The 27,870-nt window shown below is 39.0% G+C and overlaps 2 protein-coding genes across 2 annotated transcripts; both read left to right on the plus strand.

Annotated features, from left to right (window-relative positions):
* Positions 1 to 1,067: 1,067 nt before the first annotated feature.
* Positions 1,068 to 18,250, plus strand: LOC120435005 (protein AHNAK2-like). The gene is made up of 7 exons (XM_039603706.1): positions 1,068 to 1,819; positions 7,807 to 7,853; positions 9,579 to 9,689; positions 10,464 to 10,577; positions 10,696 to 10,849; positions 12,384 to 12,544; positions 12,638 to 18,250. The coding sequence occupies exons 1-7, from the start codon at positions 1,762 to 1,764 to the stop codon at positions 18,248 to 18,250; spliced, it is 6,258 nt and encodes a 2,085-aa protein (XP_039459640.1). The 5' UTR covers positions 1,068 to 1,761.
* Positions 18,251 to 20,725: 2,475 nt separating this feature from the next.
* On the plus strand, positions 20,726 to 26,494 carry LOC120435050 (neuroblast differentiation-associated protein AHNAK-like). Its single transcript, XM_039603846.1, has one exon. The coding sequence runs from the start codon at positions 20,976 to 20,978 to the stop codon at positions 25,554 to 25,556; it is 4,581 nt and encodes a 1,526-aa protein (XP_039459780.1). The 5' UTR covers positions 20,726 to 20,975; the 3' UTR covers positions 25,557 to 26,494.
* Positions 26,495 to 27,870: the final 1,376 nt, after the last annotated feature.

The raw sequence follows: 27,870 nt of genomic DNA on the forward strand, positions 1-27,870 counted from the left end.
TTCAAATTTGGATTTATCACTCCATAAGACCCGTTGTCACTGATTTTCAGTGATTTACAGTTCTTGAATAATTTTGCATACCCTAGCCTTTTCTCACTGTTTCCCTTCCTTTAAGACCGGTCTCGGTTGAAGCTACACTTCAACTGAGACCATTTCTGATGAGGCTTTGGTAAACAGTGGCTGGATCAACTACAGGTTCAGATGCATCTCTAAGGTCCTGTGTCAGTGCTTTCCTGGATTTCTTTCCTTATATTGTTTTTCTAGGTGTCCTCCGTTTTTCTAGATTCCTCAATTTTTTAAGGACACACTGCACATAATCCCAAGATATGCCAAGTTTCCAGCTAATAGCTTTTTGGGAAACCTGTGTTACCTTTGATATCCTTCACAGATTCTACTAAAGAAATGGGAACAAATTGCGTTTCTATGACAGGCTGCAAGTAACAAAGTGTTTAAAGATACAATTTAAAATTGGTTCTTTGGTAAGTTATCGGGCTAAAGGAGTGAGCCAGACAACAAGGAGTGCCATTAGGTGCCTGTTTTTATGCTCGAATGACTCATGGGTCAGTGTTAAGTGGCTTAATAAAAAAAATCCCCAAACATTAATCTGAAAATAGTCAGGTACAAAAACTGATGAGTGAAAAATGAGCGGAAAACATTTATAAAACTGTGAAAAAGATCAGAGAACTATTACTCAAGACCAGTGGAAAATATGAGCAATAAATTTGTTTTATAATCATTTTGTTGTTTGAATCAATTAAAGTCACACTACACAAACCAAGCATCCGTATTTATTTGTGTTTGGATGTTCTGAGCAGACAGCTGGGACTTCCACTCAGCCTGACCCCTAGTGGTTGAACTATTTCTCAAGACCACTTTTAAAAAATAAGAAATAAAGTCTGTCTCCTTATAAGCAAAATATACAGAAATGAGGTTTGACTCAATACTTTTGCACAATACTATACCAAGCAATCACAAGAAAAAAAATAGCAGCTGCACAGCTAGTGATTGAATTTGTCTCATATTCAATTCTTAATTGAATTTATCACTTGAATAATCAGTCCTGTAAATACCTCCTGTGATTGTCTGCTTGTTCTGACCTCTCATCCACAGTTTATCAGCCTGGCAGGCCAACACGACAGACTTTGGCTACACGCTACCATGTTCTGCTTTAAACTCTACAGTTTCCTGTCCACAAAAAGGGTTTTTAAACTATGTGTACACAGCATTTAATTCAGTTATGGCTCCCCGGCAACTGTATGACCCCCCCTGTTATTGCTGGAACCAGAAACTGACATCGTGATGGTCCTTGTCAGATTAGGCCAATCAATGACACTGACCAGAGGACAGCGGAAAAAGAGAAAGAGGAAGAGGAGGAGTAGAAGGAGAAGGAGAACTGAGGGATACGTGTGGATGTGTGTTTGTTGAGGGAGGGGGGCAGCTCCTCCCATAATTAAGTTAGTGTGCTGCGCTGGAGGTCCATGTTTACGGGGCAGGCGAAGGAGTTTCCTTCACTCTGTGGACAGCTCTGTGGAGACGGCAGGAGAAGCTCTCTCACTCTCTTCTGTCTCTGATTATTTCTGCAACTCATCCCTCACTGCGCTGCGACTGGCTGACCTACACGAGGACAAGGCGGGGGGTGAAGAAGCAGCAGCAACACCTGCCTAACCCTTCACTGCTGCCGCCATCCCTCCGTCCGTCCCCGCTTCCTGCCCAGTCTGGGACCTAGCCTCCACCGATCTCTCCGCCACCCCCGCTGCCATCATGTGCGACTGTTTCCACCTGGCCTTTCCCAACTGGCACGCTGCCTCCTCTGGGACGAGTGGGTATCGTTCTCTTTACGCTCTCTGCTCTTTTTTCCCCCCCTTGTTTTTCCTCCGTATGACTTTGCCCGTTCTCCCCAGAGCAATTCGCCGATTGAGCAGCAGGGTTCAGTAGTGCAGTGGGAGAGATTTTGTTTGCGTGCGTGTGTGTGATGGAGAGAGGCATTGAGCGAGTGTAAGGCGGTTGGTGCTGATGCTGAGCTGTGCTGCTGACCTGCAGTGAGTGCTGGGTGTGTCTGCAGAGCGCAGGGGAGTGTTTGAAGATGTCATCATCGAGAGGATGTCAGGCAGCTCTGCGTTTCTCTCCTGCTCTGTTTGAAGCGGAGCCTGAAAGGCAAACAGACCTGATATTTTTACCGTGGCAGTTCAGCAAATCAGGGTTAAAAATAGAAACAAAACAACCTAGATGGAGATTAAAAAAATACACTGAAATGTGTACGAAAACAAAAACATGCCAAAAAATCCCAGGAATACCTGTGATGAAAAATGAATCCTACAGCTCTGTATAATTTAATCTTGCATCCTTTTTCCTACTAAGTTTGTTAGCATTTGGAATTTAAATGAATCAGATACAGATTTGTTTGGGTCAGGGTTAGTGGGCTTGGACCATATATAGTTTATGTGCACATGTGAAATGTTTTTAAATGAACATTTTGTAGGAAATAACCCTGTTACACATTTGCAGCATGTATGAGTCATTCTGTGGTTTGAGTTGAGAGGATGTTTTCTGGTGCACGGACTTTCTTCTTAAAATGTGCCTTACAAGCATAATTAGGGAAGGTGTTCTTACCAAGGCTGCAAAAAGTCAAACAGTGTAATGAGTTTCACCAACATAAAAGGCTGATCAGATATTCAGGGTCAGGAGAAAATGATAAACAAGCTTATCTGAAGTTTCTATCTGCCTAATTATGAAAAATGTGTTTATAATAAACAGGAAATCTTCTGTGTTTTTCACTAGTGGACATCCATGATTACACGGTGAAGACATTCCTTACTGTCTTGAAAAATGATGAGTTAAGGGCTCAGCTGATGCTTGCTTTAAAAAGGAGCATAAAACATGACATTACTGCTCCCCCTTTCTATTTCCCACAGTTCTCCTCATTTACTTCCTTCCCTACTCTGAATTAAATCTCCCTCAAAATGACGCGAGGTTTGTTTTGCTTTGAGAAGCTCAAGGTCAGAGAGAGAGAGAGAGAGGAATAAAAAAAGAGAGACAGGGAGGAAGTTATCCGGATAAGTGGCTGATCAACAAGACACTGGAAGCCAAAACGAACGATCCTGATCCATTATGGAGTATCACACCTGAGTTGGACAAATTCATTTTTAATATGTGGCTAAATTTAACAGTCACATTCTACCTCACATCAGATCCTAACACGACTCAGTGATCCTGTCTGAATTGGAAGCTATCTTGTGCTCACTGTTGTATATGTATATAGTACAGGTGTGGACTGTTCCCATGTTTATTTTTGTTTAACGGCATGTCGTGGGAACACGGGCAGATTAGGATGCAAATTCCAGAGCTGTGACGAAACTCGCTGTAAGTTTGAAGCAGATTAATAGATTGAAAGCATGCGCTTTTGGAGTCTCATGTTAATATAATCCATGCAGAAAATCTAATTCAGCTTTTTTTTCCTCCCTTGACTAAAATCCTATTATAATTTGGATCCCAGCAAACTGCTTCCAGCTGAAAGGAGCTTGTGTCTGTCTGTTGCACAGGAAAAAACCAAACAAAAACGGAGCAGAGTCCAAATCCACGAGCACAAATAATGAGCTGTATTACTTTATATTAGTTTAGTGAAGACTTCAGGGAGCTTTTAAAACAGGAAACACAAAGTAGAGCAGAGGGTGGTTATGTAAGAGATGAGCTGAGGACAGGACAACACGATGCAGTCAGGATTTGAAAGAGTTGAATTCATTTTTCTACAGTTTAGATTTTTGTTTAAGATCTTATTTGAGTCTTTACCCACATAAACAAGAATATGTAGGTTTATATGCCATTGCATTGCGTTATTTATTTTAAGTGCTCATACATCAGTGTTGCTTGAAAGCAGACACGCTGGCTTGAGCCCGCAGAGATCAGCCACACCCAAATCCAGCACCAAATCATGCAGGTTCTGCACCACAAACGACTTACTCATCTACGGAGGGTGCTTTTGAATCTGATAAATATAATAGAAAGTCAGACTGAAACATTAAGTTGTGCTGTCCTCTAACCTCTGATAAGTTGAACAAAAAACAAAAACTGTGCTCTGTAATTTTATTTTGACATTTTTAGTTGCAAATGTTCGGCAAATATTTGGGAAAGGAGTTTCTACGAGTGCAGTGCCCGTAGCAGAGGCAGGAATAAAGAACATCCACCTTAAGTGGTGAATAACATAAGGAATGTATCAATCTGTCATTGCAGTCCCCCATAGTGTACAATGCACAAACACAAACACATCGCACACCATCCACAGTGAGTTACAGTTTTAACTGTGGATAAAAATCCAGATCGGAAAAACTGCAAAAAAGAAAAAACATATTTTTTCTCCACAACACCATCACTGTGTTTCTGTATGATAACAGGACCAGGCTCTAGCCATGCTGGCACCTAAAGGCTGTGAGGTCATGACTGTGTATAAAGCTTACTTCTAATGTCCTTGTATTGAGATGCTCACAAAGAAAATTAAACCATGATGATGCCAAGCAAGCATCCTCTGTTTACCATCCCAGTTTTACATGTTTGTGTGCTATCATCTGTTGATTAGCACTACAGTCAAACTGCAGTCGAGGTTAAAAGGCACTCCTTTTTATTAGCTGTTCAAAAAGTATTAGACCTAAACTGGTTGCCCGATGATGGATGGCACTAGATGGAAATTTCAGGTACTGCAAAACTTAAAATTAGCTGAGGGTATTGCAATAACCTGTGCCACAGCAATGAGGGCTCTTTTATGTCTTTACCCAAAAATCTGTTTACAGAGGCTTCAGTGATTTTTAATGTGTTTTTGCTGAAGTTTGTTTACAGAAAAGACTCAATAAGAACTGATCAAGAATTTATTTAGTAACTCTTTTAACTACTTTAACGAATTCTTCTGATTTGGCAGTTTTTTTTCCTTTTTTTTAAACCCAAAGCTCTGACCAAACTGAACTTACACTTTGCAATTTAATACTTATCACTGTTGTTCATTTATTTACAATTTCCACCTGTGCAAAGCGCTCTTACATAATTACAGAATTGTGATTTTTTTGTATACATCATGCAGTGTCAGTAAACAAATCTTAATCTTCAGGATCTATGTAGTAGCTCTTTGATGATTAGCAATCAAACGTAAATTAAGTTTATTAAATTACAAATCGTCTGCATAGTTACAGTTAGTGCATTACATATTCTCAAAATCTCCTTTTTTTCTCTGAGTAACATCCAAAGGGTTAAATCTCTGAACCAAAGTTGTCTTGAGGGTTTTTGGAAAACAACAGAGTGACACAACTTGAGGAAAGGTGTGACTGCGACCTTAAAGTGTCCCGCCTCCTTTGTCCGTCTTAGGTTGAAGAAATCATTTTATCCACTTTAGCAGCCACACTCACACCAGGAATGGTTAAGAGCAGTTTGGAGCTTTTCTGAGTGACACAGTTTACGTTCAGGAGTTCAGCAAACAGCAGCTTAAGGTAGGTGAGCTGCTTGCTGTCACATAATGGGAAAATCTTTACTATTTCTGCCAGTCAGACCTGGTCTGAAAGAGAAGGATGTTGATGAGTGCATGAAAAGGATTCTTCTCTTTCACTCGCTATTTCAGGTAATGGTGTAGGCGGCTGTAAGGACTCTTACATTTTTATGTTTCTTAACATGTCTAGACTGTGTTGTGCTCGCTCACTGAGTTCACAGAGAAAATCTTTTGAGATGAATAGATATATGTTGATAAATGTGCTCTTATGCTATTTCTAATCATGTGAATCCACGGTGACTTTATTAGACATGAAAAAAAGCTGAGCTGGTTTGCTTTTTCATTGCTCTTAAACTGTCTTGAAGGCTTAACCTTGAGGCAGCAACACATCCTAATGCAGTAAGAAGTTTTTAAACCATCACTCTCTTGCCTGAACTTTCTTCTAACGCACTTACACAGGCTGTGAGAGCTCTTCACATGACATACATTACTGTAATGCAGCGGGTGGGGTGTCAGTGTGATGGTGAGAAACTATATGGATCTACCATATACACGGACCAAATGTTGCACATATTTCTGTTGTTTTAAGTCTTTCTGTTTTTAATTGATGGCTTTAAAAGAAAACTTAGTACAATAATTTTTTTTGCTTCAAATAAGACTTTTGCTTTTAAAATATGATGTGGTGTTTGCACTAATGAAGTTTACAGTTTCATTATGGTTTTTTGAGCTCCAAATTTAGACACAGTTTAGTGATTTTTGAGTTTTTGTCCTGCAACATATCAGCTGTGCCCAAATAAAACACCTAAAGCAGCTGCGCATAGACCAGCGTTATTTCTGCAGTGAAAATAATTTGTTTGTCCATGTAGCATTAATTTATTCAACTTTAATTTCTACTAACAGTACTTTTGTTTATCAGCCGCCTCCTAATTTTAATTTATTTAATACTTTTATTAGTCAACAATACTATAAAACTACAGAAATCATACTGGTGATCGATTAGAAAGAGTATGCCTGTGTATTTCTCCACTCGACAAACCTTGTTTTAAATGTACAACATCTCTGAAACAAAGGAACTCTCAAAATAACGTTAACGAATGGTTTGTTTAAAAAGGAATTAACTTGAATAGAGCAGGTAATAATTATAATCTGGTTAACTTGATTCATTTGGAGTCAGACTTTCCCTTTTTGGCAGCCTTGATGGGCTAAGCTGAGAGGTTGCAAAGTCCAATCTGTGGGTCAATACAGTGGATCACTTAACAGAGGCAGCAGCTCCCTGGAGGGAATTATTGCCAGGAAGAACTCTAAATAGTCTAATCATCGGCTCCAGAGTCTCCGAGCCTCAAAACAACTGCCAGGGGTCAGACTGGGTGGAAGTCTTACGCTTTGTTTTTGTGCAAATCATTTCTGTGGCCTTTTTAACTCATGCAAGAAAAGGATTAGAAAACACAAGTCTGAGCTACTTTTACATGATGTCATTTTCATACTAATAGACGACAGAGGACAGTGATCCCTCTTGAATCATCCCTATTTTTTGATATTTTTCACTTTATGTCGTTATATCTGAACATTTTCAGAGGCATGTTTTTTGATTATTTATTAAGCCACTTAACACTGACCTATGACTTATTCAAGTATAAAAATGGACCCAACTCAAGAGATGAACCAGTGTTGTGAACCAGTCTTGATACTTAGCAAAGAATCAGTTCTAAATCGTATCTTTAGGCACTTTGTTACAAAAACACATCATGTTTTTCTGACAGAGAGCTGACCTGTCAGAGGATATTTCAAGTTATGTTTAAGAGTAAAGGTTTTCATACCAAATATTGAGGTTCATGTTCATTAGGATTGTGCACACATCTGTTTTTTCCTTTTATACTGTATTTCCAATATATGTTTACACAAGTTTCATTAGATCTCTGCAGCTATTTCACATGTTCCTAGCAAAATGTAAAGAAATGAGGGGTGGCTCAAGACTTTTGCACATTACTGTATAATCTGCTACAATTAAATAAATTTTTAATATAATGAATCTTGTTCAGTGCATTTTATTTGCTGTTTTTGTAAAAGGAGGAGTGTGATTTTTTTTGCCAGGTGCCTTTTTGCATGACATATTTGTGGTTTTGTAGTAACAGGACAGACTTTGTTTAGCTGCTGTGTGACCGGACTAAAATCACTTAATGCGATTTTCTATTTAGGGATTAACCTGCAAAATATTTACGCGATAAACTTGTGCATGCAGAAAATGAAGCATTAGAGGTCGACAGTTTACATTTAAAGTATCACAATACACAGATGTCATATCAGATACTATGTTATTGTTTTTTGTTTTTTTTTGTGAACAGGACCTGGACGAAGGCTGCAAGGCCCAGAGCCTGCCACAGAGGACTCAGTAAGTGAATTTACTGTGACACAAAGTGACATGCTTGTTTTTTCTTCATTTCATTTCTTTGTTAGTTACTGAAAGTTTTGCGCTGTGACTTTATTTCATTCATTATTAATTTGAGCCATCTGCAGCTGGTGATATTGTTCACTTTAGTGCAGCTTTATATAATGATGTTGATTTTTCAACACGAATACCGACACCAACATCTTTCCACGTGTCAGTATTCCTTTAAATTTTTGAAACCGGAGGGAAAAACTGTCATAACATAACATAACATAACATAACATAACATAACATAACATAACATAACATAACATAACATAACATAAGGGCATAACATTGTGTAAGTACTGTGAATGGGTGACAAGGGAGTAGGTGGTCCTACTGGGAGATCAACACTGTGGAATAATAACATTAAAGTTGTTAAATCAATAGTTCATATAGTTCAGACTATAAAATTTTACATTTACAGATGTGTATTATGTCCTTACTGTTTTTGTCCTGTTTTTATATTTTTCTTTTCATTTTAATCCCCCTTTTCCATATTTAGCACATTTTCACAAACAAACAAACAGCTGAAATATTTCATTCCAGAGAAGGAAATATACTGTATGTTCTCAACGTTGTCATATGTTTTTAGGATTTTGTATTATACAGTGACAACAGACTGTATGAAGTAATGCGTCTAGAGCACCAAAGTGATCAACTGTTCAGTTTCAGCTTGAAGGCGGTGCGTTGGCTGTCACATATTCCTGTGCCTTAAAACTGGATCCACCATGTTTGATTGATAGATTATGATGTTGATGTTGGAGTCTGAGCTAATAAATACTGAACAACAGTTATTTTAACTTTACAGCAAAGCAAATAGAGACAAGACATAGTGCTAATGGAGACTATGCACAGATAGGCAAATAACAACAGCCCATTACAACTTACATTTGTACAAATCAGTGTATAGTATTTATTCGGACTGGCTGACTGATATTTGTACTGCACATTGCACTGAAAAATGATCACGTCAGTCTAATATAAACAAGGCTGTCACTGATCATGGGATAGCAGCTGGAAACCAACAACTTTTGGTTACTTCTGGTTTGGATGATGGATGATGAAAATGAGAATCTACACTTCATTCACACACACATACACACACACACACACACACACACACACACACACACACACACACACACACACACACACACACACACACACACACACGGACACACACACACATACACACGCACACACACACGCACACGAATGCAGATTTCGGTCCTCACAAAGATAGCTAGACAGGAACACACACACACACACACACACACACACACACACACACACACACACACACACACACACACACACACACACACACACAGTATTTCGCTCAAAGTGTTGGCCTGACAGACTAGCCAACGCTGCCATCTCAGGAAACACACCAATTATGTGACAGTTTTTAAATGCCAAATAGCTAAACACCCAGTCAGTGCTGCTTTTGGCTAAACAAGGTGCTATCGCACTATCTGGGATCCAATTTTCCTCCATATCTTTTTTTTGTTGTTTATGCTGCAGGTACAGCTGAGTTTTAATAAGAAAACATTTTATATGCAGCTCAAGAAAAATACATGCTTTCTATGCTTGATAATACCTGAATGAAATGCTATGAAATCTCTTTGGGGTGATGATGAAAACAGATTTGTTTTCATGCTTACTGACCTTATGTCCATGCAGATATGTGATGAGCCATCTGAGTTTGCAGAGAGTGAGAGACCACGCCCACAAGGGTCATCTCCAGTTGAGGAGTTTCCTGAGACTGAAAAATACAGTGACAGTGATAAAGAGGTACAGAGAAACACCACACATATTTTAAGCTATGTCTTCGCTTCATGTTTTAAGGTCCTACAACATCACACGATCCCCTATGAGTAAGCACTTGGCATGAACCAAGCTCAGGTGTAACATTGGGGAGCCCCACCTCCCCGATGTTACACAAACACAAGACACCAGACGTCACAAGTTTTATTCTTGAAAATCCAGTTAAGACAATAGAACAAAACATTGTTTACAATGCAACCATGACCAAAAAAATCAGGCTTCTCTGGCAGAAATAACTGGTTTTCTTTTAATCCTTCACCTCAGCTGGGAAATTATAACGCTGCTACTTCACTGCATGTAAACTCACAGTTATTGAATAGGCTGCTTGTAAGTCAACGGTCTATTTTTTCAGGCCAAAAAATAAATGAAGTTAGAAAAACAAACTTGTGACTGAAAGAAACAAGTTTGTGTATTTGACTCAGTTATACTCACACTGCATGTTCTGAAATGACAAAAAAAAGGTGAAACTGAAGAAGACTGTTTCTGGACAGCATCCACATGAAAACGTTGAAACTGTGAAAGATAGCATTGTGTTTTTATTAGTTGTTCTATTGCTTACTTTCCTATGAAACCTTTTCTCTTTACAGATTTGTGTGCTAATGTGTGGTCCAAGATGAGATCTGCATTGTACAATGTTGCAATAACTTGGCTACTCCCCTGTATAAATGAATGTACCCTCCTGATCTGAGTATTATAAGATTATTTTTTAAAACTCCTTTGCTCCTCTTAAACTCCTTTTAGTGTGAAGCAGAGCATCACCCACACCACAAAGGTGGGACTGGAAAGAAAACTAAAAAGTCTGGGCTCGGGTCCATGTTTGAAAAGCGCTCTACTCCAAAGATGAGTAAACTCAAGGTGAGATATTTCCACCTTTTCCTCTCTGTACTGCATTTGTAAATCCTACCAAGCTATGCAGCTGCAGAAAAATATTAGTGCTAAAGGTAAAATGACTGTCCTTTTTTTGCGTTGGCAGGAAGCTGAGAGCCCTGAATCAGAGGTGATAGTGAAAACGGCCAAAGATGGATGTGCAGAGGGTCTCATTTATGGTGGAGGGGGAAAAGAAGGGATTTTCATTAAGGAAGTAGTGCCAGAGTCACCAGCCTCAAAAAATCTAAAACTGAAAGAAGGTAAACCTGCGGCTAAAAATTAGTCTCATTAAAATTATTATAGGTTTAAAGCTCCTTGTTAAGTCTCTGTATTATTACATTACATTATTATGTATTATTACATTCTGTATACTGACGTGATACTGACGTGGTCAGATATGTAGCAGAGGGGCTTGTTAATCAGGGCAATGGTGCAACAACCGCAAAACAGGAATGTTTTACAGGTTGAGGCAACTGAGATTTTTCCGTCCTCATCTTTTCTGACTAATTTTGTATTTGGCTAGGGTCAGTGTCACTACTGGTAGCATGAGGTGATATCAGGACTATGCAGAGGTTGGAGAAATAGTCCAACTTCTCCAGGATGGCACATCAATATTCCAGGTTCCAGGAGACAGGCAGTTACTCTAGGAGAGTGAATGGGGCCATAGAAGGCCTTTAACCTATCAGCAGGGCCTTTATCTGCTCATTTGGGATAGGAGGAACCGGATGAGCACTGCCAGAGCTACAAAATGACCTCCTGCAGGCCAAAAACAAACTTGCCAACATCTTCTAGTCGGTCCTATGCTCACTGCCCAGCACTCTGGAGCCAGATGAGAGCAGGTTCACCCTGAGCACAGGTGACAGATGTGAAAGGATCTGGAGAAGCCATGGAGAACGTTATGCTGCCTGTAACATCATTCAACATGAATAGATTGGTGCTGGGTCACTGATGGTCTGGGGAGGCATATTCATGAAGGGATACACAGACTAGACAGGGTAGGTGACAGCCCCCTGACTGCCATTAGGTATTGGAATGAACTTCTTAGAGTTCCTTAATAGGGTGTGCTCCTTTATGATAGGAGGAACAGGATGAGCTACAAAATGACCTCCAGTAGGCTAAAAACAGATTTACACAGGACCTTATGCAGGTGCAGTGGATCCTGGGTTCCTCCTTGTAGGCAACGGTTCCTGGAGGATGAAGGAATTGATCCCATTGACTGGTTCCTACGCTCATCTGACCTAAATCCAACAGAACACCTCTGGGATGTTATGTTTTGGTTCGTACAACGCTACCCCGTTGTAGGAACCTGGTAATGCCTTGGTCGAGATTTGGAAGGAGATTCCCCAGGACACCATCTGTTGTCTCACTGGAAGCATTGCCTTAATTTGTCATGCATGAATTCAAGCACAAAATGACACCCAACTACAACTGGGTGTCATTTTGAGTTGCTGCAATGAAATTTTGGCAAAATGGACTAGCCTGCTTTTTGAATTAAGCCCCCTGTAAGTTGATAATTCTTATTTCAATCAAATGATGAAGCCTTTCATTCCTACCACATTACCCAGTTCTTATCAACGTCGATATCCAGCATGATTTTTTTCCTCCCATTGAGATCTTATGTGTTTTCAAAGTGTTACTATAATTTTTTTTAGCACTGTACATTTAACACAAGCAAATGTTAATGTTATTCTTTATTTTATTTTTTATTGAACACTTCAATTTTTATCAACTAAAAGTGGGAATTAAAGTCTGCTCATCAAAGTCCTTTTGAAATATTTTGTCTTCTCTACACAGGTGATCAGGTTTTGAGTGCCACTGTGTATTTTGACAACATGTCATATGAAGATGCCATTCAGATTCTGGAGCATGCTCAGGCATACAAGCTGAAGCTTTGCTTGAAACGCAAGCCAGAGATCACAGAGACCGAACCAGCCATCGAATCTGACGTTATACCTGTAACTATTCTCAAAGTTGTCTGCTCATACTCTTTGTTAGTTATTATTATTTGTTAGTAACGACTTACCTTTAATTTTTATGCTTCTTAACAGGAAGAAGACCTCCACACTCCACAGATGAGAGAACAAGGAAAAACTAAAAGACGTGGAGAAGCTCGCATTTCGTGGCCCAAGTTTTCATCCTTTGGAAAAGGGCGAAAATCACGTTTTACAAGGTCTCACAGTTCCTCAGAGGCTGAGGAGCAAAGAAAGCTTGAACTCAGCCCAACAACAAGCGACACAGAGTCACCGGTAAAAACTCAGGATGCTCTCAAATACAAGAAAAAGCATAAAATAAAACTACCTGGTCTGACAAAGAGAGGCCGCATAAGTTCATCTGAGGAGCAGGACACAGATGTGCAAACTGGACAGATCAGTGGTGACACTCACCACACACAAGAATCAGATATGCTTTCACCTGAGTGCCTTGAAAGCCCCTCAGGAGAAATGCCTGAAGCCTATGTGAAAAAAGATCTGAAAGTAATGAAAGATGTGCAACTTGAAGAAACCAGTCTAACGGTCCGTGAAGCTCAACCTATTCAACATAAGGTGGAACTTATCAGTATCGATAGCACTTTGAAAACAGCAGATTTAACTGCGGCTCTAGCAGATCAAGAAAGCCCCTCTCATATCAAGTCCCCTGAGGGGAAAAAAAAGAAGAAAGAAAGGTCTGAATTAAAAATGAAAATTCTGGGGAAGGACAAATCACACAAGAAAGAAGCAAAAGCAAAATCGTCACCAAAAAGGCTAAAAACACTAGGGGCAAGTTTTGACTTAGCTGATCATCCTGAAACTGAAAAATCAGATTTAATCCCAAACTTTGAGTCACACACAACACACACGGAAGATCCTGCTCTTTATGCTAAGGTGGAACATGATTTATCTGATGTTGCAGTTTCACAAAAATATCCACAGAAAAGTGAAGCAAAAAGGCAGAAAGGCAAAGAAATCCAAGAAAAACAAGAAGACAGAAGAACAGGGGAAACTGTCAAACTGCCGAAACTCAGTTTGGGTGACGTTGGTGCTGAGGAAATCACAGATGATCCTTATGAGAGACTGGCAAAAAGCAGTGATTTCAGAACCCAACTTCCCAAACGGGAAGAGATTGAGATACCAGGTATGGAGGATAAGTCTGTGAAGACGAGAGCAAAAAGAATTAAAGAACCTAAGGTAAATTATACAGGACAGAATGGAGAATTTCAAGCAGAAACTGTGCAACTGTCAATTGATGTTGACAGTGTGAAAGAGGCAGTTTCTAAATTGCCTGGATATAAGTTGCCTAAAGTTGATACATCTGGCATGCCTATTCCAGAAGAAATTACTGTGATAGATGCAAATGCTCAAAGAATATCAGTGAAAACGCCTACAAAAGTGGTAGACACCAAAACAAAGCATGGAGCAAGTCTTACAAAGTTTGACACAACTCCTTCTTTAGAAATTTCCAAGACTACAATTAAGCTGCCACAGATCACAACCGGTCAATTAACCTCAGAGGATCTTTTAACTGAAACAAAAGTAAAAACTGAAAAGGAACATGAAACTAAGAAAAAACAAAGCAGCAAAGAGATTAAAACTGGGACCTATAAAAGAGAAGATATTATAATACCGGGAAAGGAAAGTTTAGAGAAAGTATCTAGTCTTCAGGCACATGAGGCTGATGAAACACGAGGAACAGAGGGTATCAAATCTGAATATGAATCAGATAAGAAATCAAAGAAGGCAAAGATGACAATGCCTAGCTTTGGGATAGCAAAGCCAGACATAAGAATCCCTGATATTGGAATTGTCTTGCCAAAACAAAATATCTTTCAGCAAAAAGGGGACACAGCAAAAGGAGAAAAAACCGAATTCCTCCAAGAAGTAACGACATCAAAAGATGAAATTAAAAAAGACAAGGGGCAGACTGAAGGAGTCGTATGTGAGGTTGTGATTCCTGAACTCGATAGCATTGAATACATTGACTCAGTAGATGGTTCACCAGCCAAAAAGGACAATGGCATTAGGCTTACAGGTTTTGATGTAAATCTTGAGTCACAACCAAATGTGGATATTTCCCTTAAAGAAATTAGAAAAGAAGGAAAAAGTACAGAAACTGAAGAGCATGCAGCTAAATTGCCTCAATTTGGTGCTACTACTACATACACCAGTGTAAATGTGCCCGATGGAGATAAGCATATAAACCCTGATGAAGCTGAGACAAAAACTCTTGAAAGAGAGGGAAAGGGTAGCAAGTTTAAAGTGCCAAATGTTGGTATCTCCATGCCAAGGGTGAAAGGAATAAAAACGGATTCAAGCCTATCAAAGAAAGGTGTAGCTGTGACACCACCGCCTGAGACCGATGTTACACTTGGAAGTGTAGATGTTTGTACTGCAGAACAAATAATGGAGGCAGAAAAATATGACCAGGAAATAAAACATCCTCAGGCAGAAGGTGAATTTGATAGGCAAGGAGGCAAGTTCAAGATGCCAAAGTTAGGAATTGCAATGCCGAAAATAAAAGGGTCTGAATTTGACTTCAGTGTATCACAGAAAAATGAAGATATGAAACTGTCAGAAACGAAACCGAAGGTGAAACCCTCTGATGCTGAACTAAAGGAAACCTCTGATGCCGAAATTAGAGCTCCTGAAATGAAAGTGGTAGAAAAGTATGTAGACGAATCACCATCAAAATTTAAGATGCCAATGTTCAAACTACCTAAATTTGGATCTCCTATGGCAAACACCAGTCATGAAGTACATGATAAATCAAAGGACATTGAAATTTGTGAAACACAGCTGAAATCAACAGAAGGTGTCAATGTTAACATTCCAACACCAAACACTGATATTGTGGGATCATCTATTGATGTGAAAACAGTTGATATCAAACCACAGACTAAAACTAAAATCGATGTAAGTCTTGGGAGTGCAGAAGCTTTCTTTCCCCAGGAAAAGAATGGAGATGAAATCGAAGTACATGAAAGCAAGTTCAAATTGCCAAAATTTGGAATAACAATGCCAAAAGTAAAAGGACCAGAAGTTGATTTTAACTTATTGAAGAGAGATGTAGATGAAACACTTGAAGAAGCCAAAACTGATGCTGAACGTAAAAAACCCTCTGCTCAAATGGAAACAGAAGATCCTGATATTAAAGATCTGACAAAAGATAATGAGAACTCAAAATTTAAGATGCCTACATTCAAATTACCAAAATTTGGAGTTGGTATCCCAAGTGCCACAGGAGAAGTACCTGATTTGGACACAGGTATCAAAATAGAAGGTGCTGAAGAGGTTCTTGAAGTTAACATAGCAGCACCCAGCACTGAATTAAAAGAACATGAAGGCAAAGGAAGTAAGTTCAAATTGCCAAGTCTTGGATTTTCTGTCCCTCAAACAAAAGGACCTGACATTGATTTAAATTCCTCAAAGAAAAGCATAGATATTACTCTTCCAGAAGCTGAAGTGAAACTCCCTGATGTTGAAGTTGAAAAAAATTCTGCTGAGGTTGAAATGAAAATTGAGACAAAGGAAAAAAAAGAATCACCATCAGAGGATAAGATGCCAACATTCCACTTACCAAAATTTGGCATTGGTATCCCAAGTGGCACAGCAAAAGTACCGGATATGGACAAAGGTATCAAAATAGATGGTGCTGATATTAGTATCCCTGAAGAGGTTCTTGAAGTCAACATAGCAGCACCCAGCGTGGAATTGAAAGAGCCTTCAATCTCCTTGAAAACCAGTGGATATGAACATGAAGGACAAGAGAGTAAGTTCAAACTGCCAAGTCTTGGATTGTCTGTCCCTCAAGCCAAGGGACCTGACATTGATTTAAGCTTATCGAAGAAAGATGTAGATGTTACACTTCCAGAAGCCAAAGCTGAAGTCACACTCCATGATACTGAAGTGGAAACTGAAGCTTCTGAGATCAAAGTTGAGACAAAGGACAAAAAAGGATCATCATCAAAATTTAAGATGCCAACATTTAAATTACCCAAATTTGGTGCCCGTAGTACAAATGCAAAAGCAGAGGTACCGGATATGGAGAAAGATGTTAAAGTAGATGGAGCTGACATTTGTATCCCTGAAGAGGTTCTTGAAGGTAACATTGCAGCACCCAGCACTAAATTAAAAGAACCTTCAAACTTGATGACAACTACAGGAACAGAACGTGAAGGCAAAGGAAGTAAGTTCAAACTGCCAAGTCTTGGATTGTCTGTCCCTCAACCCAAAGGACCTGACATTGATTTAAGCTTATCGAAGAAAGATGTAGATGTTACACTTCTAGAAGCCAAAGCTGAAGTCAAACTCCCTGATGTTGAAGTTGAAAAACCTTCTGTTGAAGTGGAAATTGCAGCTCCTGAGATCAAAATTGAGACAAAGGAAAAGAAAGGATCACCATCAAAGTTTAAGATGCCTACATTCCAATTGCCAAAATTAGGAGTTGATATCCCAAGTGCAGCAGCAGAGGTACCGGATATGGAGAAAGGTATCAAAATAGAAGGCGCTGATATTAGTATCCCTGAAGAGGTTCTTGAAGTTAACATTGCAGCACCCAGCACTGAATTGAAAGAACCTCTAATCTCCTTGAAAACAAGTGGATTTGAACATGAAGGAAAAGGAGGTAAGTTCAAATTGCCAAGTCTTGGATTTTCTGTCCCTCAAGCCAAAGGGCCTGACATTGATTTAAGCTTATCAAAGAAAGACGTACATATTACACTTCCAGAAGCTAAAGCTGAAGTCACACTCCATGATGTTGAAGTAGAGAAACCTTCTGTTGAAATTGAAATTGAAGCTCCTGAGTTCAAAGTTGAGACAAAAGACAAAAAAGGATCACCATCGAAGTTTAAGATGCCTCCATTCCAATTACCAAAATTTGGCATTGGTATCCCAAGTGCAACAGCAGAGGTACCAGATATGGACAAAGGTATCAAAATAGAAGATGCTGATATTAAGATTCCTGAAGAGGTTCTTGAAGTTAACATTGCAGCACCCAGCACTGAATTGAAAGAACCTTCAATCTCCTTGAAAACCAGTGGATCTGAACATGAAGGAAAAGTAAGTAAGTTTAAACTGCCAAGTCTTGGATTATCTGTCGTTCAAACAAAAGAACCTGACATTGATTTAAGCTTATCGAAGAAAGATGTAGATGTTACACTTCCAGAAGCCAAAGCTGAAGTCACACTCCCTGATGTTGAAGTACAGAAACCTTCTGTTGAAGTGGAAATTGAAGCTCCTGAGTTCAAAGTTGAGACAAAAGACAAAAAAGGATCACCATCAAAATTTAAGATGCCTACATTCAAATTACCCAAATTTGGCATTGGTATCCCAAGTGCCACAGCAAAAGTACCTGATTTGGACACAGGTATCAAAATAGAAGGTGCTGATGTTAGTATACCTGAAGAGGTTCTTGAAGTTAACATAGCAGCACCCAGCACTGAATTAAAAGAACCTTCACTCACCCTGAAAACTACAGGAACAGAACGTGAAGGCAAAGGAAGCAAGTTCAAACTGCCAAGTCTTGGATTGTCTGTCCCTCAAGCCAAAGGACCAGATATCAATTTAAGTTTATCAAAGAAAGATGTAGATGTTACACTTCCAGAAGCCAAAGCTGAAGTCAAACTCCCTGATGTCGAAATTGAAAAACCTTCTGTTGAAGTGAAGTGGAAATTGAAGCTCCTGAGATAAAGATTGAAACAAAGGGAAAGAAAGGATCACCATCAAAGTTTAAGATGCCAACATTCCAATTGCCAAAATTTGGAGTTGGTATTCCAAGTGCAAAAGCAGAGGTACCGGATGCTGACAAAGGTATCAACATAGATGGTGCTGATATTGAGATTGGTAAGAGGTATCCAAGTGCCACAGCACTGAATTAAAAGAACCTTCAATCTCCTGAAAACCAGTGGATCTGAACATGAAGGAAAAGGAAGTAAGTTTAAACTGCCAAGTCTTGGATTGTCTGTCCCAAAAACCAAAGGGCCTGACATTGATTTAAGCTTATCAAAGAAAGATGTAGATGTTACACTTCCAGAAGCTAAAGCTGAAGTCACACTCCCTGATGTTGAAGTAGAGAAACCTTCTGTTGAAATTGAAATTGAAGCTCCTGAGTTCAAAGTTGAGACAAAAGACAAAAAAGGATCACCATCAAAATTTAAGATGCCTACATTCAAATTACCCAAATTTGGCATTGGTATCCCAAGTGCCACAGCAAAAGTACCTGATTTGGACACAGATGTTAAAGTAGATGGTGCTGATATTAGTATACCTGAAGAGGTTCTTGAAGTTAACATAGCAGCACCCAGCACTGAATTAAAAGAACCTTCACTCACCCTGAAAACTACAGGAGCTGAACATGAAGGCAAAGGAAGTAAGTTCAAACTGCCAAGTCTTGGATTGTCTGTCCCTCAAGCCAAAGGACCAGATATCGATTTAAGTTTATCAAAGAAAGATGTAGATGTTACACTTCCAGAAGGCAAAGCTGAAGTCAAACTCCCTGATGTTGAAATTGAAAAACCTTCTGTTGAAGTGGAAATTGAAGCTCCTGAGATAGAGAAACCTTCAATGAAGATTGAAACAAAGGGAAAGAAAGGATCACCATCAAAGTTTAAGATGCCAACATTCCAATTGCCAAAAGGTACCTTTGGCTGTTGATATTGAGATTCCTGAGTTAACATGCAGCACCCAGCACTGAATTAAAGAGAACCTTCAATCTCCTTGAAAACAGTGGATCTGAACATGAAGTAAAAGGAAGTAAGTTCAAACTACCAAATCTTGATTGTCTGTCCTCAAACCAAAGGGCCTGACATTGATTTAAGCTTATCAAAGAAAGATGTAGATGTTACACTTCCAGAAGCTAAAGCTGAAGTCACACTCCCTGATGTTGAAGTAGAGAAACCTTCTGTTGATGGACAAAAAAGGATCACCATCAAAATTTAAGATGCCTACATTCAAATTACCCAAATTTGGCATTGGTATCCCAAGTGCCACAGCAAAAGTACCTGATTTGGACACACAGATGTTGAGTAGATGGTGCTGATATTAGTATACCTGAAGAGGTTCTTGAAGTTAACATAGCAGCACCCAGCACTGAATTAAAAGAACCTTCAATCACCCTGAAAACCAGTGGATCTGAACATGAAGGCAAAGGAAGTAAGTTCAAACTGCCAAGTCTTGGATTGTCTGTCCCTCAAGCCAAAGGACCAGATTGATCTGTCCCAAAAAGAAAGATGTAGATGTTACACTTCCAGAAGGCAAAGCTGAAGTCAAACTCCCTGATGTTGAAATTGAAAACCTTCTGTTGAAGTGGAAATTGAAGCTCCTGAGAAAGATTGAAACAAAGGGAAAGAAAGGATCACCATCAAAGTTTAAGATGCCAACATTCAAGAAATTTGGAGTTGGTATCCCAAGTGCCACAGCAGAGGTACCTGATATGGACAAAGGTATCAAAATAGATGGTGCTGATATTGAGATCCTGAAGAGGTTCTTGAAGTTAACATTGCAGCACCCAGCACTGAATTAAAGAACCTTCAATCTCCTTGAAAACCAGTGATCTGAACATGAAGTTTGAATTGTCTGTCCTCAAACCTTCTGACATTGATTTAAGCTTGAAAGATGTAGAACACTTCCAGAAGCTGCTGAAGTCACACTCCCTGATGCTGAAGTAGAGAAACCTTCTGTTGAAATTGAAATTGAAGCTCCTGACCTGAGATGGCGTTGCAGCACCAACGAATTGTTCAAAGTTTGAGCAACCTGAGTTCAAAGTTGAGACAAAAGACAAAAGGATCACCATCAAAATTGGTGCCTCATTCAAATTACCCAAATTTGTTGGTATCCCAAGTGCCACAAAGTACCTGATTGGGACACAGATGTTAAAATAGATGGTGCTGATATTAGTATACAAAGTTGAGACAAAAGACAAAAAATTAAGATCACCATCAAAATTTAAGATGCCTCCCTCACATTCAAATTACCCAAATTTGGCATTGGTATCCCAAGTGCCACAGCAAAAGTACCTGATTTGGACACAGATGTTAAAGTAGATGGTGCTGATATTGGTATCCCAAGTATACCTGAAGAGTACCTCTTGAAGTTAACATAGCAGCACCCAGCACTGAATTAAATAGCAGCACCCAGAACCTTCACTCACCCCCTGAAAACTACAGGAGCTGAACATGAAGGCAAAGGAAGTAAGTTCAAACTGCCAAGTCTTGGATTGTCTGTCCCTCAAGCCAAAGGACCAGATATCGATTTAAGTTTATCAAAGAAAGATGTAGATGTTACACTTCCAGAAGGCAAAGCTGAAGTCAAACTCCCTGATGTTGAAATTGAAAAACCTTCTGTTGAAGTGGAAATTGAAGCTCCTGAGATAAAGATTGAAACAAAGGGAAAGAAAGGATCACCATCAAAGTTTAAGATGCCAACATTCCAATTGCCAAAATTTGGAGTTGGTGTCCCAAGTGCCAAAGCAGAGGTACCTGATATGGACAAAGGTATGAAAATAGATGGTGTTGATATTGAGATTCCTGAAGTTGGCGTTGCAGCACCCAGCACTGAATTAAGAGAACCTTCAATCTCCTTGAAAATCAGTGGATCTGAACATGAAGTAAAAGGAAGTAAGTTCAAACTACCAAATCTTGGATTGTCTGTCCCTCAAACCAAAGGGCCTGACATTGATTTAAGCTTATCGAAGAAAGATGTAGATGTTACACTTCCAGAAGCTAAAGCTGAAGTCACACTCCCTGATGTTGAAGTAGAGAAACCTTCTGTTGAAGTAGAAATTGAAGCTCCTGAGTTCAAAGTTGAGACAAAAGACAAAAAGGGATCACCATCAAAATTTAAGATGCCTACATTCAAATTACCCAAATTTGGCATTGGTATCCCAAGTGCCACAGCAAAAGTACCTGATTTGGACACAGATGTTAAAGTAGATGGTGCTGATGTTGGTATCCCTGAAGAGGTTCTTGAAGTTAACATAGCAGCACCCAGCACTGAATTAAAAGAACCTTCACTCACCCTGAAAACTACAGGAGCTGAACATGAAGGCAAAGGAAGCAAGTTCAAACTGCCAAGTCTTGGATTGTCTGTCCCTCAAGCCAAAGGACCAGATATCGATTTAAGTTTATCAAAGAAAGATGTAGATGTTACACTTCCAGAAGGCAAAGCTGAAGTCAAACTCCCTGATGTCGAAATTGAAAAACCTTCTGTTGAAGTTGAAATTGAAGCTCCTGAGATAAAGATTGAAACAAAGGGAAAGAAAGGATCACCATCAAAGTTTAAGATGCCAACATTCCAATTGCCAAAATTTGGAGTGGGTGTCACAAGTGCCACAGCAGAAGTACCAGATATGAAGAAAGGTATGAAAATAGATGGTGTTGACATTGAGATTCCTGAAGAGGTTCTTGAAGTTAACATTGCAGCACCCAGCACTGAATTAAAAGAACCTTCAATCTCCTTGAAAACCAGTGGATCTGAACATGAAGGAAAAGGAAGTAAGTTTAAACTGCCAAGTCTTGGATTGTCTGTCCCAAAAACCAAAGGGCCTGACATTGATTTACGCTTATCAAAGAAAGACGTAGATGCTACACTTCCAGAAGCTAAAGCTGAAGTCACACTCCCTGATGTTGAAGTACAGAAACCTTCTGTTGAAATTGAAATTGAAGCTCCTGAGTTCAAAGTTGAGACAAAAGACAAAAAAGGATCACCATCAAAATTTAAGATGCCTACATTCAAATTACCCAAATTTGGCATTGGTATCCCAAGTGCCACAGCAAAAGTACCTGATTTGGACACAGATGTTAAAATAGATGGTGCTGATATTAGTATACCTGAAGAGGTTCTTGAAGTTGGCATTGCAGCACCCAGCACTGAATTAAAAGAACCTTCACTCACCCTGAAAACTACAGGAACAGAACATGAAGGCAAAGGAAGTAAGTTCAAGCTGCCAAGTCTTGGATTGTCTGTCCCTCAAGCCAAAGGACCAGATATCGATTTAAGTTTATCAAAGAAAGATGTAGATGTTACACTTCCAGAAGGCAAAGCTGAAGTCAAACTCCCTGATGTTGAAGTTGAAAAAGCTTCTGTTGAAGTTGGAATTGAAGCTCCTGAGATAAAGATTGAAACAAAGGGAAAGAAAGGATCACCATCAAAGTTTAAGATGCCAACATTCCAATTGCCAAAATTTGGAGTTGGTGTCACAAGTTCAACAGCAGGTATGAAAATAGATGGTGCTGATATTGAGATTCCTGAAGAGGTTCTTGAAGTTGGCGTTGCAGCACCCAGCACTGAATTAAAAGAACCTTCAATCTCCTTGAAAACCAGTGGATCTGAACATGAAGGAAAAGGAAGTAAGTTCAAACTGCCAAGTCTTGGATTGTCTGTCCCTCAAACAAAAGGGCCTGACATTGATTTAAGCTTATCGAAGAAAGATGTAGATGTTACACTTCCAGAAGGCAAAGCTGACAAAGCTGGTAAGGCCCCTGAGGAAGATATCAACATTGATGTTCCCAGAGTTGATGTCATACTACCAGAAGTCAAAACAGATGTACATCTTCCCGATACCGACCTTAAAGAATCCTCACATATTACCATAGAGGGGGGAACCGATACAAACCTTGAGGCTAAATTGAAAAAGCCAAGATTTTCATTGCCAAAATTTTCATTTTCCAAGCAAAGTGTTGATATCAGTCTCCCCAAAACTGATCTTATTCTTCTGCAAGGTGATATAGTCAAACAACCTGACAATGAGTTCAGTATGGGAGTAAGTGATGTGAATAAAGGCATTAAAATTGATGCAGCACCTGGCATTGACTCTAAAGGTGTAGCTGTAGATGTGAAAGCTAAGGGAGGTGAGGTATCTGGAAGCAAGTTTAAAATGCCAAATCTGGCCATCTCAATGGGCAAAGTTAAAAGTCCTGAAACAGATTTAAGTTTATCAAAAAAAGATGTTGATATTTCCTTACCAGAAGTAACAGCTGACATCAAACTACTCCATATTGAAGGCAAAGAAACTGAAGGTTCTATTTCATTACCAGAAGCACCTACAACTGAGGCTGAAGTCAAGTCAAAACGACCAAGTTGGACATTTCCAAAATTTTCCTTTTCAAGGACAGCCGATAAGGCCCCATCTATTGATGTCAAAATTGAAACACCCAAAGCTGAGATTATATCAAGCAAAACAGAAGTCTGTCTAGTAGAAGCTGAAATCAAAGGACCTTCAATGGAAGAACCACCTGCTGAAGAAACTGAAACAAACTTGAAAAAAACTAAATTTTCACTTCCCAGATTTTCTTTTTCAAAGTCAAGTATTAAAGAATCGGAGTTAAGTGATGAGCTTCCACAAGCTGATGTTTCTGTTTCAGAGGGAGAAATAAAAGTTAAACAACCTGAAATGGAAATTAAAGCTCCTGAGCAAGAAGCTGGGCAAGGAAGCCCATTTAAGTTCCCAAAGTTAGGCATTGTACAAACAAAAGCAAAAGGACCTGAAGTGGATTTAAAATCATCAATAAAAAATGTCGACAGCAAATGGCCAGAAATAAAAGCAGAGGTCAAAATCTCAGAAGAAGAAGTCAAACAATCTTCATCTAGTTTGGGAATCAAGTCTTCTGAGACTAAAGCAGAGTCAAAAGATGCTGGAGGATCCCCTTTAAAACAAAAAATGTCACCACTGAAAATGCCAAAATTTAGCAGTGCTTCCTCTGATGTTACCATGGAAGCACCCAAAACAGGAAAAGTAATTGACATTCATGGATCTACACTTAAGGAGGATATTTCTGCCACCGACAAAGATTTGACTGTTAATATTAAAATGGATGATTCCAAAGGTATAATATCAGAATCTGAAACACCCAAGACTGAGATTGATGTTGTGGGTCTTCCATCACCAAGTAAATTCAAACTACCATCTTTTAAAATGCCCAGGCTTAGCTTCTCAAAGTCTAAACCTGAAGAGGAACAGCTTCCTGCTGACATAGAAGATAAAGAAGCTCAACTGAAAATGGAAGTTGAAACAAAAGGAGAAAGTAAATCACCAAAAATGATTCTGACATCATTTGGTGAGATCCTAAAGACTATTGATGTTGAATTTGATGTTCCAAAAGCAGACCAAGTTGAAGAAGATCTTGTAGTCTCAAAAGAAGTTCAAGAAATAGGCGAACATGCTGGAAAGCAATTAGAAGCAAAGGAAAAAGGAGCAAGTACAATACAAGATATTTCCAAGACTCCCGAGAGGACAGGTTGGTTTAAATTTCCTAAGTTTGGCCTGTCTTCCCCTTCAGAAGCCACCAGTGCTCCTGAGAAAAGTGAACAAATGGATGAAAAGAGCCCAGTAGGGGGAACAGGGGACGAGGAAATTAGCCCCACCTTTTCTGTCCAATCATCGGATGCCTTTGCTGATATAAGTTCTGCAGTCACAAGTGAGCATGTTGGCCCATCCATATCTTCCCCAACAAAGGTAACTGTCAAATATTCTGATCCAAATGTTGCTACTGGGCTTGAAGAGACACACAGTAACATCTTTACTTCAGCCACGAGGACTGAACTGATCTCAGTTCAGCCTAACTTACCGGAGAAAATCACTATTCTGTCCTCTGGAATATCATCGTCATCAGAAGACACGTGCAGATTGGAATCTGGAAAACTACACGTCATTACAACAAATATACAAGCAACCCCAGAAGCACAGCATGCCCAGTTACTAACTGATATTCAAGCTGAATTAGCTGGAGGCCTTCCCTTAAAATCAGAGGCTAATGAAACTACATCATGGACTGTGGAAGACTCAGACAGCGCCAAAAGAGCGGTGTTTGAGAGGCACTTAATGACGAAAACTTCAAGTGAAAGAGGTGAAAGCAGAGAAACAATTGTTATAACCAAACAAATTACACATGTATTCGACTCTTCCGAGCCCATCTCTGGTGAGACAGCATCATCTATACAGCGACTGAGAGACTCTGTGCACTCTGAGAAAATGAGGTTCTTTGACGATGCTGAGAAGTGAGGCAACTGGACATAATTCATGTGTAAAGATACTATTCCTCTTTTTGCCTAGACCTGAATGTCAGAGGAGACAAGTGAATGAAAACATGTTGGCAACTGGGAAAGGAAGTTAGCATGTTTAACTTACCGATCACAGAGAACAATCTGTCAGTGTTCAGGCATTACAACATGATGGTGATGTGTTGTGCAATGATGCTGACCTACAAAAAAAAAATGCATTCCTGTAATCCACGCTGACAGTCTGTTGAAGATACTAACAATGTGTATAACTGTGTCCTTACTTCAAATTACAGCAAGGCCTTACCAAATATCCTTGCTTAAGATGCAGAATGTTTGATTTTTGCTTACCAAAATCTCTAAAACTCATTTTGCAGTTTTTCACTATTGACTAATTTACTTGTGTGTGTACTTTACAAAATGATAATCACCAGTGCCGTCAACTAAAATTTCTGACTGTTTGAGACTGATGCAAAAATCAATTTATTTTACTGACATTCCAAATTGTGTTTACAGTAATTTCACTATAAGGCTTACAGTATATACAAATTACAATAGCATAATGCAGTTAAGATAGAACAATGAATATGTATGTATAGCACCAAGATACTGTTGTCGCTGTAGCTAAAATGTAAAGAGACAATAGCAATCCAAAGCTGAAATGAAAAGCGTATGATCAAACACAGCAAATGTACTGCTAAAATTATATTTTTTATTAATACTTTGCTACTTTGAACCTAATTTGCCACACTAGAAATCTGTCTGGACTCTGTTTTCTTTCCATATCTCTGTACAAAGTGGGGCTATTGAACCGGCTATATAAATAGCTTTTAATGACCTTTGGAATTTTATTCGATTACTGCTCCTGTTTGTATTCTGATAGGCTTTAACTTAACTTGTTTGCAAAGTTATAGACAATAAATGCTATTATATCCAAAACTATGTTTTGTGTGTGTGTGTGTCTATATTGTCTATAAAAAGCAGTTTTCAATCTGTAGTCAATATGTTTGCACACTAGATGGAGACAAAGTTCATAACTATGGTAACATATCATCACGAGTATGCTTCATATTATATACAGATAATTCACAGTTTACTGAACAAGTCCCTGTGCACAGTGTGAAACTTCTGTGTTAGCTTAACTACAGATTTCCTTGTTATGGGCCTTTTTTTTTTTTTTTTTTACAGCAATTGAAATTCCTTCACAAACCTCATTTACATAACATGAAATATACAGAACAAGAAAAAAGCTTCTTCCACTCCAACTTTAAAAATGTAAAACGTATCAGTGTACCTTACAATTACACCAAAGGGTGCCAACTATCAAGCAATCACTCGTTGTCTATGCTCACCGAATTGTTACGTGCTGCCTTCAAGAGCGTCCCGTAACTTCCTCTTTCTTCCGGAAACGATGTTAAAATTATTGCTGGTGCAGTTTCTTGCGTCTTGTGTTTCACAGAGAAACTGCATGTGTATAAAATTAGACCCTAATTATGCATTGGCCATAAATGTGCCTCACTTTATATTCATAAAGTTTTAATTTAAAAACAGTTTGTCAAATGGAAATACCCAACAGACTCCTGTAGGATATTTGAAATGAATGTGTCTTGTAGTCGTTTTTCTTTGTCATCTAAGAAAGATCAGCTACACGTATGTGGACATGTGTATCAATAATATGTACACCATAAAGTTGTATCCAAATTTATTTTAAAAGCATGTTCTTTTAAAAGAACTTACTGGTGTCTATCTTTCATCTAGACACTGGAACCTATATGCAGTGACTATTTAAGTCTCAGAAACATTAAACCATCTAGATCAGGAATGCCAAACTTATTTTATATCCTGGGTGTCTCAAACATAATAAATATAGTAGAGAGTAAAAACCTTTTCTGCCATTTTATTGCTTATCTATTATGTAACTACTATGGCAATGCATGGCAATGGGGGAGATCTGCATCAATAGGAAAAGCTGTTAAACTATAATACCGTTAAGTTCAATCTCTTTGACATTTTCCAAAAGCCTTCCAGTTGTTTGGATTGGAGTGTTTCCCTGGCTGATTCTGGCCTGTGGGCCTTAAGTTTGGCATCCCGAATTTTGATTAAAAAAAAAAAAAAAAATCTCTCAATTTTTATCAAACAAAATTTGGATGGTATTTTAATAGTTCTAGAATGCAATCACCAAAAATTAGAAACATAGCCCAATCCACCAAACATTTTCTCCATAAAAATGTAAAGCAGAAGTGCCCACGTACTTTTTGACATACAGTCTTGTACGGGATTCTCTCGATAGCCCGCCTTTTTCCGACAGCCTATGAAGG

Source organism: Oreochromis aureus, linkage group 19 (genome assembly GCF_013358895.1).
Source record: "Oreochromis aureus strain Israel breed Guangdong linkage group 19, ZZ_aureus, whole genome shotgun sequence".
Lineage (NCBI taxonomy): Eukaryota > Metazoa > Chordata > Actinopteri > Cichliformes > Cichlidae > Oreochromis > Oreochromis aureus.

Coding starts and splice junctions, on each gene's coding strand:
- LOC120435005 (XM_039603706.1), top strand. CDS start 1,762: ATGTGCGACTGTTTCCACCTGGCCTTTCCCAACTGGCACGCTGCCTCC. Junction 10,578..10,695: donor CAAAGATGAGTAAACTCAAG/GTGAGATATTTC, acceptor TTGCGTTGGCAG/GAAGCTGAGAGCCCTGAATC. Junction 10,850..12,383: donor AAATCTAAAACTGAAAGAAG/GTAAACCTGCGG, acceptor TTCTCTACACAG/GTGATCAGGTTTTGAGTGCC.
- LOC120435050 (XM_039603846.1), top strand. CDS start 20,976: ATGCCAACATTCCAATTGCCAAAATTTGGAGTTGGTGTCCCAAGTGCC.